Source organism: Drosophila tropicalis, unplaced genomic scaffold, assembly GCF_018151085.1.
Source record: "Drosophila tropicalis isolate 14030-0801.00 unplaced genomic scaffold, ASM1815108v1 contig_867, whole genome shotgun sequence".
Classification (NCBI taxonomy): Eukaryota; Metazoa; Arthropoda; class Insecta; order Diptera; family Drosophilidae; genus Drosophila; species Drosophila tropicalis.
This window is the reverse complement of record NW_027173362.1, coordinates 2,070,084-2,086,496: the sequence shown is the minus strand read 5'-3', so window position 1 is coordinate 2,086,496 and position 16,413 is coordinate 2,070,084. Positions and strand designations below refer to the sequence as shown.

At 37.1% G+C, this 16,413-nt stretch overlaps 2 protein-coding genes across 12 annotated transcripts in view; both read left to right on the top strand.

The window, feature by feature from the left end:
- LOC137583721 (uncharacterized protein CG43867) overlaps window positions 1-16,413 on the top strand; it is a 110,073-nt gene that overhangs the window by 45,927 nt on the left and 47,733 nt on the right. The window lies entirely within an intron of this gene.
- Window positions 11,375-12,486, top strand: LOC137583588 (coiled-coil domain-containing protein 1-like). 2 transcript variants are annotated; one of them, XM_068298673.1, is made up of 2 exons: window positions 11,375-11,520; window positions 11,584-12,486. In XM_068298673.1, exons 1-2 carry the CDS (start codon window positions 11,493-11,495, stop codon window positions 12,339-12,341), a joined length of 786 nt encoding a protein of 261 aa, XP_068154774.1. In that variant the 5' UTR covers window positions 11,375-11,492; the 3' UTR covers window positions 12,342-12,486. The 2 variants fall into 2 exon arrangements, with proteins under 2 accessions (XP_068154774.1, XP_068154775.1); XM_068298674.1 differs by having other exon boundaries at window positions 11,378-11,517.

Below are 16,413 nucleotides of genomic sequence, written 5' to 3'. Positions count from 1 at the left end.
GACATCACATCTAATGGGCAAAAAAGCCTATTAGTTTCTTAGACTAAATTCTTAAAAAAAAATCATGTCGGTCTGTGTAAACAAATGGATTTTCTTTGTGTCCTTATTGTTATTATTGTGATAAAGGCTTAATTTAATTTTCTCAGTCATTCATATTTTGTCGTAAAACTAATGTGATTCGAGTTGAGAATTTCATTTTTCTTCTATCTACTTCATATCATCCAATTTGCAATTTCTATGCTTGTAATGTGTGTATGTTTTTGTCTCACACTTTTGCATTGCTTTTGAATGCAAATGACATAGAAAATTTGATTAGACTGAAGCTAAGAATGAAGCGTGGAGTGGTGGAGGTAGATGAAGCAGGAGCAGGAGGCACTAGTTCATCTTCATTTAATTTACGAGCCAATTTGCTGGCTTCGTTGAAAACTTGACAAATTTCACAATATGTTTTTCCAAAACAAAAAAAAAAAAAAAAAAAATAATAATAAATAAGACGAAAAGAAAAAGGAACAACAACAACGACATTACAGCATTCCCAAGTGTGCACTATTGTAACGCTTTGGCTAAGGCTATGACTAAGGCTCAAGAAATGAAGTTCATTGTGTTCGTTCTTTGTTGTCGTCTGTCAACATTGGCTTTAATTTTATGACACCATCTTCTCGGTGCTGTCTGCTATCTCTGTCTTTCGTTTTTGGGTTTATTGAAATATTATGCAACAAAGTTGATGAATTTTGTAGCTTGACAAACTTTTGAACGCTGCACGGGGACCGAGCATTAAGCAAAAAACTTGACTCCACTTGCAGGAAAGGAACAGTAGAAAGATTCCGCCAGCTCTCTGTCTCTCTCTCCTCATCATTGTATCAGGTGTTTACCAGGAGCCGGTAGAGCTTGGTGAGGATATACGAAGGGAAGAAGGGAAGAGGTTGAAGCAAAAAAATATTATAATAGCAATTGAGAATTGCTGATGAGCCTGTGCCAGAAGGAGGCCTTCTACTTCTTTTACTTGCTCCTCCATCCAATCTCCCTTGAACAATCTCCCTTGAACAACCTCCCTTGGAAACCGTCAGGCCTTAACAATGCAGTTGCTGGAACTGAGATGTAGATGGAGCTAGTTCCAGATACTCTGCGTCCTCATCTTGCGCTTGATTGTCCTCGTCGTCGTAGTCGTTGTAGTCATCGTCTTTTTGGCTGCCAAGGGAGCATTTTAATTATTCAACATTGTTGACAAAGTTTCAACTGTGTTGCTGCAAGGCGGAGACATGGCAAAAGCAATATGATTTGCCGCTTGAGCAGTCAAAAAGAAGAACCAAAACCAAAAACGAAGAACAAGTTGAGCGAAAAACAAGAAAAAAAAAATATATAAAAGAGACAGAGAAAACCAGAGTCAGAGCTGTTGACAGAGTCTGGCGAAGAAACATTTCTATGGATGCAATCGTTAGAAGGTTAAGATTACAACTAAGCAGGAGGTTACATTGCCAACTTTAATGGTCAAGACACGAAATTTTCCCCAAAAAGTAGGCAATTAAAATTTACTAAGGATTATGTGAAAGAAGCAGCTATTTATTAAGCAGAAATTCGAATCTCACAGTGTCTTATGAGCAGGCTCAACAATTTATGCAGTCATAAGGCCAATGGAAAGGAACCCCATATGTATATGTTTAACCAGCGCCATTAAAAGTCATTATAAAGTCATGTTGAAATCTATATAAAATTTAAAAGAAAAACGCAAATACAAAGACTAATTAAAACTGACTAAAAAAGGGTCGGGGGCCGGAAGGAGGTCCTAAAAAAAAAACAAAAACCAAAATAATTACCAGTTCCTCTGTGATTTTTAACTTTTTATATCTGTATATCAGAGAGGAAAAACAAGAAAAACAACTACAAAAAAAAAAAACATAACAAAGATTTATGCCTTGTCTAAAGGTAAAGCATAAATTTTTAGGTGCCTAAAAGTAGGCAACGCCAGCCAAACGAGGAAGCAAAGTATACAACTTTAGAGAGAGGGAGAGAGAATGAAAAACAGAAAAGTATTAAAGCAAAAAGTTTATCTCAAACCCCAGGAAAACTCTGGCTCTGTTGGTTTTTGGCTAAAATTTTTCCGGATTCTTGTTGGTGTTGTTCTTGTTGCTATTGTTGCGGTTGCATGATACGGAAATTTTTGCGGCCGGGCACAAGTTTTTTTTTTTTTCCTTTTTGTAGCCTGACCAACAACAACAGCATAAAAACTCCCCCAGTATTTAGCAGTAAGTGGTAATAATTGCAACTCTGGCCAGCTCTGGCTAAAAGTAAAAAAGAAAACCGCCAAAAAAGCTGAACCCAAGAATGGCGAAAAACAAGAAAATGTTAACCACGGCTTGGTTATAAGAGTAACAACAGTCACACACAAACACACACAGGGGCGAGTTAATTACAGTTAATCGGTTTATCAAAATATACAATACAACTAAAGAACGACAACAAATGAAAGCCCGAAAATGTTTTGTTTAAGAGACTTTTGTGAGATGGAAATAAGTATTCGTTATTAACTTGGTTGATGGCTAGTTAATAGCCTGATCAAATTTAGTAATGCTAACTATTATCTTACTCATAGGGCAAGTCAGGGCTGTTAATTTGTTCGTTATTGATTATTTTTGAATGTATAAAACAGTTCATTCTGTTTTTAAAAATAGTCAATGGTTCTGTCTATTAACTAGAGGAAAGAGGAATGTTATACATATATTCTATCAAGACCCCAAATTGCCACCATGCATACAATTGATTGGGGCTTATAAATAAGTCTATGCCTAAACACTAACTAACCAACTGACTAGTTAGTTGGATGAATATGAATTATCTATTGTTAAGAATCGGGCCACAAATAATGCAAAAGCTCTCAATAGGAGCCCAGAAATATTGCTATTATTATTATTATTATTATTATTATTACAACTGGCGAGGCAATTAAATTGCTGACACATGACCGCAAGGGAGAAAACTGGAGAGAGTGAGAAGGAGAAAGAGAGAAGGGAAACCCTACAACAACTCCTCCCCACCTTCGTTTGGCACTATTGTGGCTTATATGGCGGCCGGGGCTAATTAATGTTATCGCATTTCATGCATCACTTGCTAATAGTTATCGATAAATATTGCGTCTAGGGTCAAAGTGACAGCCAGTCGAGGGTCAGTTATGTGGACGGGGGGAGGCTCTCTGGTCAAAATGCGGTACATTGCGGCAATTGGGTCTGCGTTTTTCTCTACTTTTTGTTTTTTTTTTTTATTACTTCATTTACTAGTCAAATGTTGTTAACAACAGCAACTATAATTACAAAGTGACAAGCGTAAAGTGTAATAGGTAAAAGGGTGGGCAAGGAGGGCATTGCGTGCTTACACCGGAAACGGAAACAAAACATTTACAAGCATTTGATGCATTTCCCCTATAATACATAGGTATATATATAAAAATAGTTACGACGACAAAACAAAACCTGATCCATTTTTCATTCTGCAATTTATGGCTAATGTCAAAGCAATTGCTTTTGATTGATTAATGGACTAAAAAGAGGGGGGCAAAAGTCAAGCTATGGGGCAAAGATTGAGTTCAATTAGTTTTTTCAAATTGGAATGTGGACTTAAAGTAATCTTTTAACCTAGTTTCGATGACAAAGGGGACTTCAAAGTAGTAACTTAGTTTAATCTCTTACTAACTTGTTGAATCTGCGGAATTAGGCAAATAATTAAGATAGGTCGAACATTATAAGTTTTTGAAACGAAGACAAACAGTAGTGAGAGCGCCTTAAACTATGCTACAAAAACGTTTAAATAGTGTTTCGGTTTAAAATTCGTGTAGTGCTCAGCTTTAAAGGTTTGTTTTTGTCTTTCATCTAGATACTGTTTCTTGAGTACTTTCTTTTTTAAGGAAATTTAAGGAATTTGAGGTGAGGCTTACGCACACACAACTAAAGAAACGCTGATAGGGGGAGAGAGAGAGTGAGAAATGACTGACACAAATACAGGACGACAGATGCCACTTAAAGGAAGAAGCCAGCCAGAGGTTGCAGAACCAGAAGGATGTAGCAGCGGGTAGTGGGTGTGAAAGTGAAGGAACATAGCGTCATGTCAACACTTATCTTTATGAGTTTCCGCTTTCTGTAAAGTCATTGACATGTATTTTACTCTCTCTTTCTCCCTCTCCCACTCCCTTGCTGAGAAAAGAAAAAATCGCCAAATGCGAGATGGAGGGCAAGGGAAAGAACAACAAGAAGAAAGCAGGGAATAGTGTGAGGGCGGAGAAAGCGTGGGCAACTGGCTCACTTGGTACTATACTATAAGCGCGTGTTTATGTGCTTGTTGTTCGTGCTATGTTGCCTAAAAAAACAACAATGAGAAAAAAATCTGCACATTTTCTTCTCATTTTCCAACTTTGAGCGACGCCAAAGAAAAAAAAAAAGAAACGAAAGGAACATTTTCTTCATCTCCTAAACTTGGGCAAAATTGCTGAAATCGCATGTGTGCTTTTAGGCATTAAATGCTATAAATTACTTTTCGAATAGCATAAATAACCGTAAAGTCATTGAATTGTGTCGCTCTATGGGTGTGCGTGTGTTTGTGTGTGTGTGTGCAGATGTCGCCAACAGGGGAATACCTAGTTCCACTAGCATAATCAGCATATTTGTTGTTTGTGTATGGCTGGATCCTGCCCGGGGGAGCCACTAAATGATGATTTTGGTTCGACACAGTTGGGAATGTGCTATAATTTGATAAGAACGACAAAGACAACAATAACAACTAAAGCAAGTTCAACATTTTTAATTGCATTGAAATCTCAAGAAGTGAATTTCAATAGATTTCCTTTATATTAATTAACCATTAGATATTATATTGCATTGTGAGACTCTCTCTTTATTGTTGCACTTGTCCTTTTCGATTTCTGCAATCAATGTCTGCGATTAATTGTTTAATATACTGTTTTTCTTCTTCGGGTTGTTAAAACTTTAACTTGCCCTAAGGGCTTTAAGGCAAACATTCAGAGTCTTTCTCTTTCACTTCTCTTTCCGTTTCACTGTGGCTGTCTATCTGCCCTTTTGGTGCTCACGCTTTTCACTTTTATTATATGCTTTATGTGCGATTTCACACCTTCAATTGCACACGAAATGTGCGAAAGAAGCAATGGCAACGAGTGGGGGACAAAGACACAGAGAGCAAGAGAGACAGCGAAATGATGCCACACGTAGCAGCAAATCAAAATCTTGAATTTATTCCACATACGAAGCGCATGAATTTCAAATTACTGTGGGAACAGAAACACACACCCACACCTAAATCCACACCTACACACACACACACACACACACCAAATGCAGAGCCAGCGACTCTGTCCAAAGGATGTGGGTGCCAGTGATCCACCTTCCGTATAGTCCTTCTGTTTGTCTCATTCTACATTTAACCTAGACTGGCAGCTGGTGAGACGTGTGCAACACGTTAGGTTTGGCTTTCCCGACGGAGGAGCCAAAGGACTTTAAGCGTAATGACTGGCGATGTGCCTTCATGTTTTCTTGTTTTTAGCTTGATATTACTTGCAAACCGATTCCATATCTTAAATATCTTTACATAAACCATTTTCCTTTTTTTCTTTAATTTGGATCGCGAATTAATTCAAACTTTCACAACCTTAAAAGTGAAGACATTTATGTAAATAAATATGAGTTTTTTGTTTTGGATTCTACCGGTTCCCGTTTGAGATAATCTACCGAGGATAGATTGCAAGTTTTCTACTTTGACTTGTTTTGCTTAAGCAAAGACATTGAGACTGACACACACACAGAGCAAGAAAGAGAGGTGTAGGGAGCAAGAGGGAGCAGTGCCAAAAAGAAAACCAGAAATATGGTTGGGCGTCTCATTTGAAATTCATGCGGCCACTCACTGGGTGCATAAAGCAATCAAATCAACCACAAACACCAACACTAAGACCAAACTCTCCTTCCCCAACACACATACACACATTCACACGAACACAAGGATTCTTCGTCTTGGTCCTTCTCCTTTTCTTTTTCTTTTTTGTGGGATTTTTAGCAGCTCTTTTGGTTTCATACACGTTTCACTCGTGTAAATAATAAATAAGCCAAGCATACTTTGTGGCGCTCAAAACGTTAAACGTGGCCAAGCAGAGGCCTCATCCCTCCACCCCGCTCCAAGCTCAGAGAAAACGCCTAACCCCATACCATTCACCCATCCGTCCATCCATCCCTCTCGATGTAAGAGGTGCCAAAAGGCAGAGGCAGAGTCGCAGTCGGAGGCTATCGATTCCACATCTCGCATCCAGTCGAAGATGAAGCCTAACAAAAGTGAAAGTTGCCACTTGGGGTGACGGTAACCCTTTACTTTCTCGTCCTTTTCCCCCCTTTATGCCCGATTTTTACCATGATTTATGTACGTATGTATGTATATGGCCGACGTTAGCATAGATAGGGAGCAAGAGGATGGCAGAGGGATGGTTACTGTACCAGATTTGCATATAAAATCAGTAGGGCCAGCATTTGCATGGCATTTTTTGTAGCTTTTGCTTTTTTCCTCCGTTTGTTGTTTTTGGGCCATAGAGTAAAGCTAAAAGAAACCGGATAGGAACTGAAGAAACACTTGATATGTCAGATAGTTCAATTATATGAATTTCAAATAGTTTAGTTTGGTTTCTTCAATCATATGCATGATATTCGATCAAAGCAACGAAATCTCTTCGATCTAACAATGCTTAAAATATTCGTTTTTCGTTTATTCTGGTGTAATATTTTGTTTGCCAAGTCGTTGTGACGTGTATGGAAACGCTTTGTTAACGACACAATAAATGCCGCCTGCCAGCCAAAAAGTAGGCAACAGAAACTCTATCCAAACTGCTGCAGCAGCTAGAAATAAGAGACGGAGAGAGAAAGCCTGCGACCGAATAGAATTGAAATGAAGGGGCTTACAGATGAATGCGATGGGTGAGGAAAAACTCCAAAAATAGAAATTGGCGCGCGTGTGTTTTTGACTGATAAGAGTGACAGTTATACCACCAACCTCTCCCCTATAAAAAAAAGAGCACCATTCCCTTTGCAGGTCTTGATGTTTTTTGCTCGCCTAGCATACTTTTGGGGGACAACCGGCATAAAAATGCCAATAATCAACTGAGAACGAAAAATAATGCATAAAAAATAAGTGTACTGAGAGCGGGAGGAGAACTTGCTTGTTAACGGTAGAGGTACAGGACATATATAACAAGATTTTTCCATGACGTTGTCATTTTCATTTGTTTCTCCCCCATTGCCATTTCAGCACTAAGCATTTTCCAGTCAAACTTTTCCATTAATTTGTAAAGAAAATGAAAGAAATGTGGAGAAAGTGCACAAGAAAAGAATAGGGCTAAAATCGAATTACCAGAAAACTTTAATGACTTTATGCGCCAGTTGCATTGGCAAACTTAGTTTTCGACTTGACCCTTGACACCTCTCTTGTATACCATGCTTCCCCTTCGTCACCTTCACCTCCCACCTCCACTACCATCAGCCCCCCTTTCTCTATTGGCTAGACAATTAAGTGCAAAAGTTTGCAGCTTGCAGTTTGCAGTTTCCTCTCTTGCATGTTTGTACCCTAACCAAACGGGTATATCAAATTTACCCCATATCAAGCTGCTACTTACATGTGGTCCATCATATTGAAGAAAAAACACACTATATAATCATTTTTATTAATTGCAGAGGATAAAAAGAAACTTACTCTCGGCTCATGGTTAGCTTGGATAAGTAGCCATTGTTATAGATCCACAAATATACTTACCAAGAGAAGAGATTCCGAACGTCCTGGCCAACTGCAACTTACGAAATGCTTGTCCAGAGATAGAAATTGTCCCATAGGTCCAGAAATATACATATTAAGAGAAGAGATTCCGAACGTCCTGGCCAACTGCAACTTACGAAATGCTTGTCCAGAGATAGAAAGTGCAGGAAATTGTCCCATAGGTCCAGAAATATAGTTACCAAGAGAAGACATCCCGAACGTCCCATAGGTCCAGAAATATACTTACCAAGAGAAGAGATTCCGAACGTCCTAGCCAACTGCAACTTACGAAATGCTTGTCCAGAGATAGAAAGTGCAGGAAATTGTCCCATAGGTCCAGAAATATACTTACCAAGAGAAGAGATTCCGAACGTCCTGGCCAAATGCAACTTACGAAATGCTTGTCCAGAGATAGAAAGTGCAGGAAAATTGTCCCATAGGTCCAGAAATATAGTTACCAAGAGAAGACATCCCGAACGTCCTAGCCAACTGCAACTTACGAAATGCTTGTCCAGAGATAGAAAGTGCAGGAAATTGTCCCATAGGTCCAGAAATATACTTACCAAGAGAAGAGATTCCGAACGTCCTGGCCAAATGCAACTTACGAAATGCTTGTCCAGAGATAGAAAGTGCAGGAAAATTGTCCCATAGGTCCAGAAATATAGTTACCAAGAGAAGACATCCCGAACGTCCTAGCCAACTGCAACTTACGAAATGCTTGTCCAGAGATAGAAAGTGCAGGAAATTGCGGCTCAAAGGTTTCAATTGGTTATGACTGCTTTTACTCCCCGGAAAGAGTTTTAATTACTCGCGCAGGGATTAGGCAGCACTCCAAGTTTCTCTACCGGATTGGTTCCAGCAAGTTGTTTTGTTTATTGAAGACAAGAATGTGTTAGTTTTTTACTATGATTCACTATAATTTTGTACCAAAAATTTCACTTTGTGTTTTTTTTTTTTTGTATTTTTTGTATCCTTGAAATATTCACTTGAAGACTTTTATTAAAAACTGTAGAACTTTTTTTGTTTTATGATTTTGTACCAAAAAATTTCACTTTGTGTTTTTTTTTTTTGTATTTTTGTATTCCTGAAATATTTACTTGAAGACTTTAATTTAAAACTGTTGACTAGATGATAAAAGCAATAACACTGCCTACTAAGGGAACTTTTTCAGTTTATTTTCTAACAACAATCTACAATAAAATGACAGCATTTCAAAAGGTAAGGGTATTACAAATTTCACAATCATTGAACTTTGTGTTTGTAGCTACTTTAGATGCCACACCCATTCTTGCAATGTCGTTGCAATTCCTAGATGATGGAGTGGAGAGGAGAGTAGAGGAGAGGACACAAAAGTTGAAGAGAAGGCGAAGCGGGCAACACGTTGCAAAATGAATTCAATTAATTAACTGCCAATATTTTTTTTATTTTTATTTTTGTTTGCTTTTTTTTCTGTTTGTTTTTTTGTTCGCTTTGGTGTCTAAATAATTAATGAAAAGACAAATTGATGTTGCTGCAGCAAAGGAAGCATTTTCCATTTTTATTTGATTTTTCCGTACTTGGCTGTGATTTTTCTCTTTTTTTTGTTCTTTTTGTTGTTGTTTCGTTTTGTTCTTTTTGCACTGCGCTTCATTAATTGCCTTTGCTAATTGATTTGGCACAGACAAAGAGACATAGTAAAGCAGTAGAGCCAAAAAAAAGGGAATTAAAAAAAAGAAATGCAGAGAAATAAAGCCAGAGAGAAAGAGCATATGGAGGGCATGCATACATAATTTGGTTTGAGATTAAAATATGGACTGCAACTGTCAATCAGGCAATTATTCTTCATAGATACTTTCTATGAATTCAAAAAGAAAGTGACAGAACCGATTGCTTCAATGAAGTTGAAGTTATATTTTGATTGTTTTAGCCACTTTACAAAGAGATGCAAAGGATGGCGGATAGGGGATGCAGAATAAGAAGCCACCAACCAGATACACACACACACACATACTCCATGTATGTATGTGTATATTCCTCAATTCGTATGTGCTCCATTAATTTGCGCCGTAAAACCAACAAGTTACAACTCACAGCAACCACCCCTTCCTCTGTATGAACTCCACGCCAAGCATCGATATAGTATACAACATGCACACACCTCTCGTTTTCTCTCTATCTCTCCCTTTAACCATTTGATTGGTCACGTGCCTAGCACGGGGCTCAGTCTCTGATTCACCCATTCTCCATCGATACTCGCATTCTCATTCCCATTCCCTTTATCACTCCGTTCGCCGAGCTTTTTGCCTTCAATTCGTTGTGATTGCCTTGTATCGATTACAAAATGCATTACAACATTGCCACATGATAAATAACATACATGAAAACAAGGGGAGAACCAGAATAGAGTGTGGGAGAGTCTGAGAAAGAACAATATTCAATGCTGGCTAGAATGTAAAATATTTCAACTTGTTTCCATGAAAAACAAAGGATATACTACATAACAAGTTTCTTGGGATATCTAAATTAGGAAATTTTCGAAAGGCATTTTTAAATTTAACCCAAATTCCTGTAAAAATCGTTGTGGCTTAAGTGAAGTTTATTTTATTAAGAAACAAGATATCTATTTATTCATTTAGATATGTAAGTATATATCAATTCGATTTGAATCAATCTTGTTTATGCTTGGAATAGATCATTTTGCCTCTTGATTTATATGGGCTATAACCTGAGTACTTTACCATAATAAATCATTTGAAAAGAAGAAACAAATGTTTATTATTATTAATAATTTATATCTGCCAACCCCCTTGCCACAGATCCACCCAGCCACCACCTACAACCAACACCCACCACCCCTTCCACTTGCATCAGAATCTCTTGACAGGAAAAACTTACTCCGGGGAGAATTGAGCAAGCTTAAGACATATTTGCTGCCGTTAAACGTGTGTAGAAAAAGTTTCTCTGCAGCCAATTCAATGAGGGCTAAAGGGGACACAGAGGACACAAGTATGTGTGAGGCATTTGGCAAGAGCCCTCACTACCTCCGTCACCCCAAAAACTTACATATCGTTCCACTCAAGTTTATTAAAGTGGCATAAAAGTGTCATTGGGCGGTTAATGGCTAACGATTAGTTCATTTTCACTTTACCTCTCAGTTGCCAGGCTAAGACATAAATGAAATTGAATACTATATGTCTATTTATCTATATAGGGATGCTAAGAATAAGTCTGGTTGTACTCATGGGTGGATTTTCTACAAATTTGTGATATTTCTTTCTCTCTATCGACCGATGAACTGTGAAATAAATCAATTTCAAGTGCAATTGAAAGTAATAACCAATCTGTAAAGCTTACAAAACAAACGCTTTTTGTTAGTAGAACTAACCAATATATATATACCATATGTTTGATTTGAAGGTTCGATATATATCGGATCAGAAACACATTTATCGTTTTCTTATGACAATCTAAGCAATCTGAAATCTGCTTTGAAGGCAAAACAAATATTTCTTGACCAAGATTGACATTTTATCGAAAGATTGAAGAATCTAGTAGTCCTGGAAAGTTGATGTACTGGATTCGAGCCCTCGGTCAATTCAGTGTGTGCTGTTCAGTCGAATCAGTCGTACTACTTTTAGTAACAAAAAAAAAAAAAAATAATAAATATTTTTATTTTTACAATTTTGCGACTAAATATTTTACATATTGAATCAACTTGGAAAATAAAAATGGCGTCTATCTCTGATAAAAATGGTGGTGAGAAGGATATAAATCAAAATGATAAGGATAATACAAATACGATTATTGTTGATGTTAAAGGTGATGCTGACTTGAAGGCTGAGGATAACATGGTGGTCAACAATGATGTGAGTGATACAATTGCCACGAATGAGACGAAAGATGCAAAGGCTGAGGATGAAAAGGATGAGGATGAAAAGGCTATTGATAATATGAATGATATTATTGATAGTGATAATATGAATATTATTGACAGTGATAATATGAATGATATTATTGATAGTGATATTATGAATGATATTATTGATAGTGTTGCTGCAGATGCTGATAATATAGATGTGCAGGAAAATGTCGAAACTCTTAATAATGACGATAATGATGATAATGCTAATGATACTACTAAAGAGACTGCTGATAAAGAGGATGGAGATAAAGAGGATGGAGATAAAGAGGATGGAGATAAAGAGGATGGAGATAAAGAGAATGGAGATAAAGAGAATGGAGATAAAGAGAATGCTGGTGATACAAATGATGATGAGGAAAGCTTGGGTGGCCCAAAGGAGGATGTGGTTCAAATAATTTTGGAAGTGCTGCAGCGGCCCAGCAACCATAACAGCAGCATTAATAAGCGGAAGCGTGTTGAGACGGATGATGAGCAGTCCAGTTCCAGTGCTCCTACCAAGATCCGCCGAGTTGGCGAAGATTCAAAATTGTTAATTTATGAAAACGAGCTGACTGAACAGGATGAAACTCATGCCCAAGCCGAGGCTGTGAATGTCGTGAATGATGGCAATGATGGTTACGTAGATGACCACCAAAATGATGAGGACGACGAATAATGCCGCCCAGTCAAAAAAAAAAAATTTTAATTTTTTGTTTCAAATAGTTATTGTTTAATGTTTGTGTTTCGTTGTTATATTCATGTCTTTTCAAAATTCTTGGTAAACACCTACATAAATACATATATACACATTCAGACATACATATATAAATTCTTTGGTACTTGGTGTAATATTGGGAACTCATAAAACAGAACCATAAAAATATATGTTGGGATATGTATAATATAAAAGTGTTGAATGTGTGTGTGTGTGTGTGTGTGGGGCTCTAAACTTAAAAAGCATTGAAATGGCTTTTCCTTCCGTTCGCCTCACATCTTTTGGCGCTTTTGCTGCTTTTTGTAAATCATTTAACACGCTCTCGATTTTTATTTTAATGGCATCTTTGGCAAAAGCAAAAATAAAGAAAAAACGACGACGAAGACGACGAAAGAAAAGTTTTTAATGGCTTGACTTTGGTTATGATGGGGATAATAAGTATGTATGTGGCTAGAGGATAGCTACACAATAACAAAAGAGGAAAAGTGGAGTTGCTGGCAGTTGAAGTTGGAGTCGGAGATGAAGAAGTCAGTTAAGTGCCCAAACATTCAAGTTGCTTTAATGGTTTGCTAGATGACAGGGACAGAAATAGTGACAGCGAGAGAGAGAGAGAGTGAGCAAAGGACAACTTGGCGGCATCTTTAAGATAATGTCTATATGCCTTTGTATATCTTGTGTGTGTGTGTGTGTGAGCATGTGGGAGTGACATAATGGTAATAACATTTGGGGCCACAAATTTGTTTTTTTACCCCCCCTGCAAAAAAAACAAATTCCAAATGCTTTTAAGTGCCTTTCGATACTTTTTTTTCATCAATACTTAACTTAAACGCTTTTCTTTTTGCAATACATTTACCTTTTAGTTACCGAAGTCATTAAAATAAAACTAATTTATCAAATGATTTCATCATTGAAGCCCATCGATCAGTTTGAATGAGAAAGAGCATTATTTAGCAGTCCAATTTGGCCATTTCGTTATTCAATATTTCTGAAAATTCTGATGGAAAACTAGTTGCCTGCTTTCTAAAAGGGGAATTTAGTTTTTAATTTCAAGCCTAGTGGAATCGTCGTGTTAATGTTGCAATTAATCGTCATTAAAATTACACAATTAGGTAATGGGCTTGTAGCTACCACATACTATGTATGTACCTTTTGTTGTCCCCAATCTGGCTGGTTGGCTGACTCGTTTTCAAGCATAAATAAATGATAAGGACACAGGCGTCAAATGTCAAGAAGAGCTGCTGCATATAATCAGAATCTTCTGGATTCTGTACTACCAGCAGTCAGGTTAAATAGGCCAAAGGCAAGAACCCGACTGTTCTGACTGTTGCTGCTGTTAATGATTATCATGAATATTTTGCTGTTTGTTGGCAAACAGTTTGCCTATGCTAATATGCTGAGGCAAACTAAACCAAACTAGACTGAATTACATGTATGCCATATATCACACAGACACAAACACACACACACACACACAGAAGAAAGAATGAGATTGAGTGTGAGAAAGAGAAATACCTGTGGGGAAGAAAGAAGGGCAACTAAATATTTGATTAGCTTTCTGGGTTCGTTCGTTGGTACGTTTTTTTTTTTTCTTCTACATTTTCATGCGAATCAACTTAATTAAAGTTAAACAAGCAGCTAATCAAATTTTTATTACATGGTCTTAACCAAGTGAAATCCTTTTTTTTTTTTAACTCCGCAATTTGCTATTCTCTCTTCTTCTCTCGCTCACACAACCGGCACGGTAAATGTGGCGTAATTTCATTTTAAAAATGCATAGTCTCGGGCCGTGTGTGCTGGAGACCTTTGGGTTGCACATACATACATACATATCTACATGTGTATGTGTAAGTTAGGGTTATTCGCACATTGTGCTGAAAGTTCTCTCCCTCTCTCTCTCTCTCTTCTTCAGAAATGATTTAATATTGGTACTATTCCCTTTTTTCATTACTTAACCCATTAAATTGTTTATTTCATTTGTAAACTTTTCATTTGATAATTGAACAAAATGTCCCATTCGAAGGGAATGCAAGTTTACAGTCTTTTGTCATGCAAAGAAAATAGCCTTTTAACCAGGAAAAAGTGTTGTAAAACGACATAACATGTTTCTCAAATAAATTTTATAAAATACAAGTTTTGCCTCACAAACATTTTTAATATTGGCATTTGGCATAATAAACTGCCAAGTTTCGAAAATGTTGCTTAGATCATTATTATATATAGAGGGTTAAAAATATAATTTATAGTAATATAATTGATTATAAATATAAAAATATAAAAACAAAAGACTTTAAATTAATTTATAGACCTTTTGTATTGATAAATTTAAAATATTTTTAACAAGCTCGTTTTTTTGTTCGTTTTGCTTTTATGCAAGGTTAATGTTAAATCGATATATGAAATATAAATGGAATATCCAAGTAGGTATTTAATAAGTATATAGATAACTAGATTATATAGTTTTTGGTTTGCAATAGAAACCAAATTACTGGTGTATTAAAAGTGCCCCAAGTTAGTTTTCAAAATCAGAATTATTTCTAATTTAGTATATCCTACTTTTGTAATCGGTATATATGTATGTATCTGACTTTTCCACACGGATTCGTTAGCAGGAATATGGGAAAATGTGTCACCTTAATGTTAACATTGTTGTATCGTGGATTCAATCGTGTTTTTATCTGGATTTGCGATGCGTTTAATGGAATGCAGTAAGCTTTTGGTATAAAGTTGTGCATTTTGTTTATCCTTTGGTTTTATCGTTGAAAATTTAAATTATTCTCGTTTTCCTGCCTTTTTTTTTTTTTTTTTGAGCCAGGTAATTGTGTTTGTGCTAGAAATCGCACCCACTCCTCTAGTCATGCATCCTCAACGGCTGACGATGATTGATGATGACGATTGGCCGCTGTGAGTGCAGTTGGCTCATTTGGCGGAGCTCCATTTAGCCACCAGGCACGCCACATTGTTGGAGTTCGCTCCTCATAGTCATCGACATCGTAATGCTCGTCTTGCCCCTGCTCCTGTGCCTGTGCCCCGCCGTGCTCCTCTTCGTTATTCCAAGTGGCCATCATCAAACTGGTAGTTGTAGGTCTTTGATTTAACACCAAAAGACTGGGACTTGGACTCAGGTTCAATGAAGAGCTCCGGTGGTTAGGTGATTGCGTAGTGATGCTGGCGGTGGTGCAAGTGTCAGTGGCTGTGGTTATTGCCATGGCTGTGGACAGATCTTTAAGTTCTATAGAACGCTTTTGATTTGCCTTTGGACGCAGTGATGTCGCAGAGTAACCAAATGGTGAGGAGCTAGAGGTTTCCGAGGATGCTGACGACGAACCTGGGCAACAGCTAAGTAGATGGAGACACATTGTTTGATAAACTTGGACACAAAATTATTCGTTTGTAAATTGAAAGTCGAATTAACACTATGTATTCAGAAGTATTTAATTCTTCACTTGATCGACTGTGACTGAGTAATGGCTGCAGATAGCCAACCATTTTATAGAACTACAACTAAAGCCACCTTTTCGTTTTGTTTGTACTCTAACTATAAACAAATTAATACCTATAAAAAAAAAATTGATACATTTGCACTTATTCATACATACATATGTTGGTACAGTTGCGTTCATTGGAACTGTCAACGAGTGTTCTCGTCAAATTCAAACTTCATTGAATTTTATGCAAAATGATACCACTTATGGTAATTCATCATTTCTGTTCAGAGAATTGAGGGGTTGGGCGATAGGAGAGAAAGAGGTTTCATTATTTTTATGCCTACATATAAACATTTTTTGTTGCCAATCGAGAAATTGAAGTGGCAAAGTTATTAGATTACCAATTTTCATATGCAAATGATACTGACGGCCTACATACATACATACATCATTGAACTGAGAAAATGTCATACATCAAAGTCAGTAAGCAAAAATTGTATACAAATTTCGATTCGAAACATGGGAAGGGTTTACCTAGATTGCTCTAAAAAACCAATTTATATCAATACACCATGAAAAGTGGGAGGATTGACCTTTGTACGTCTCGA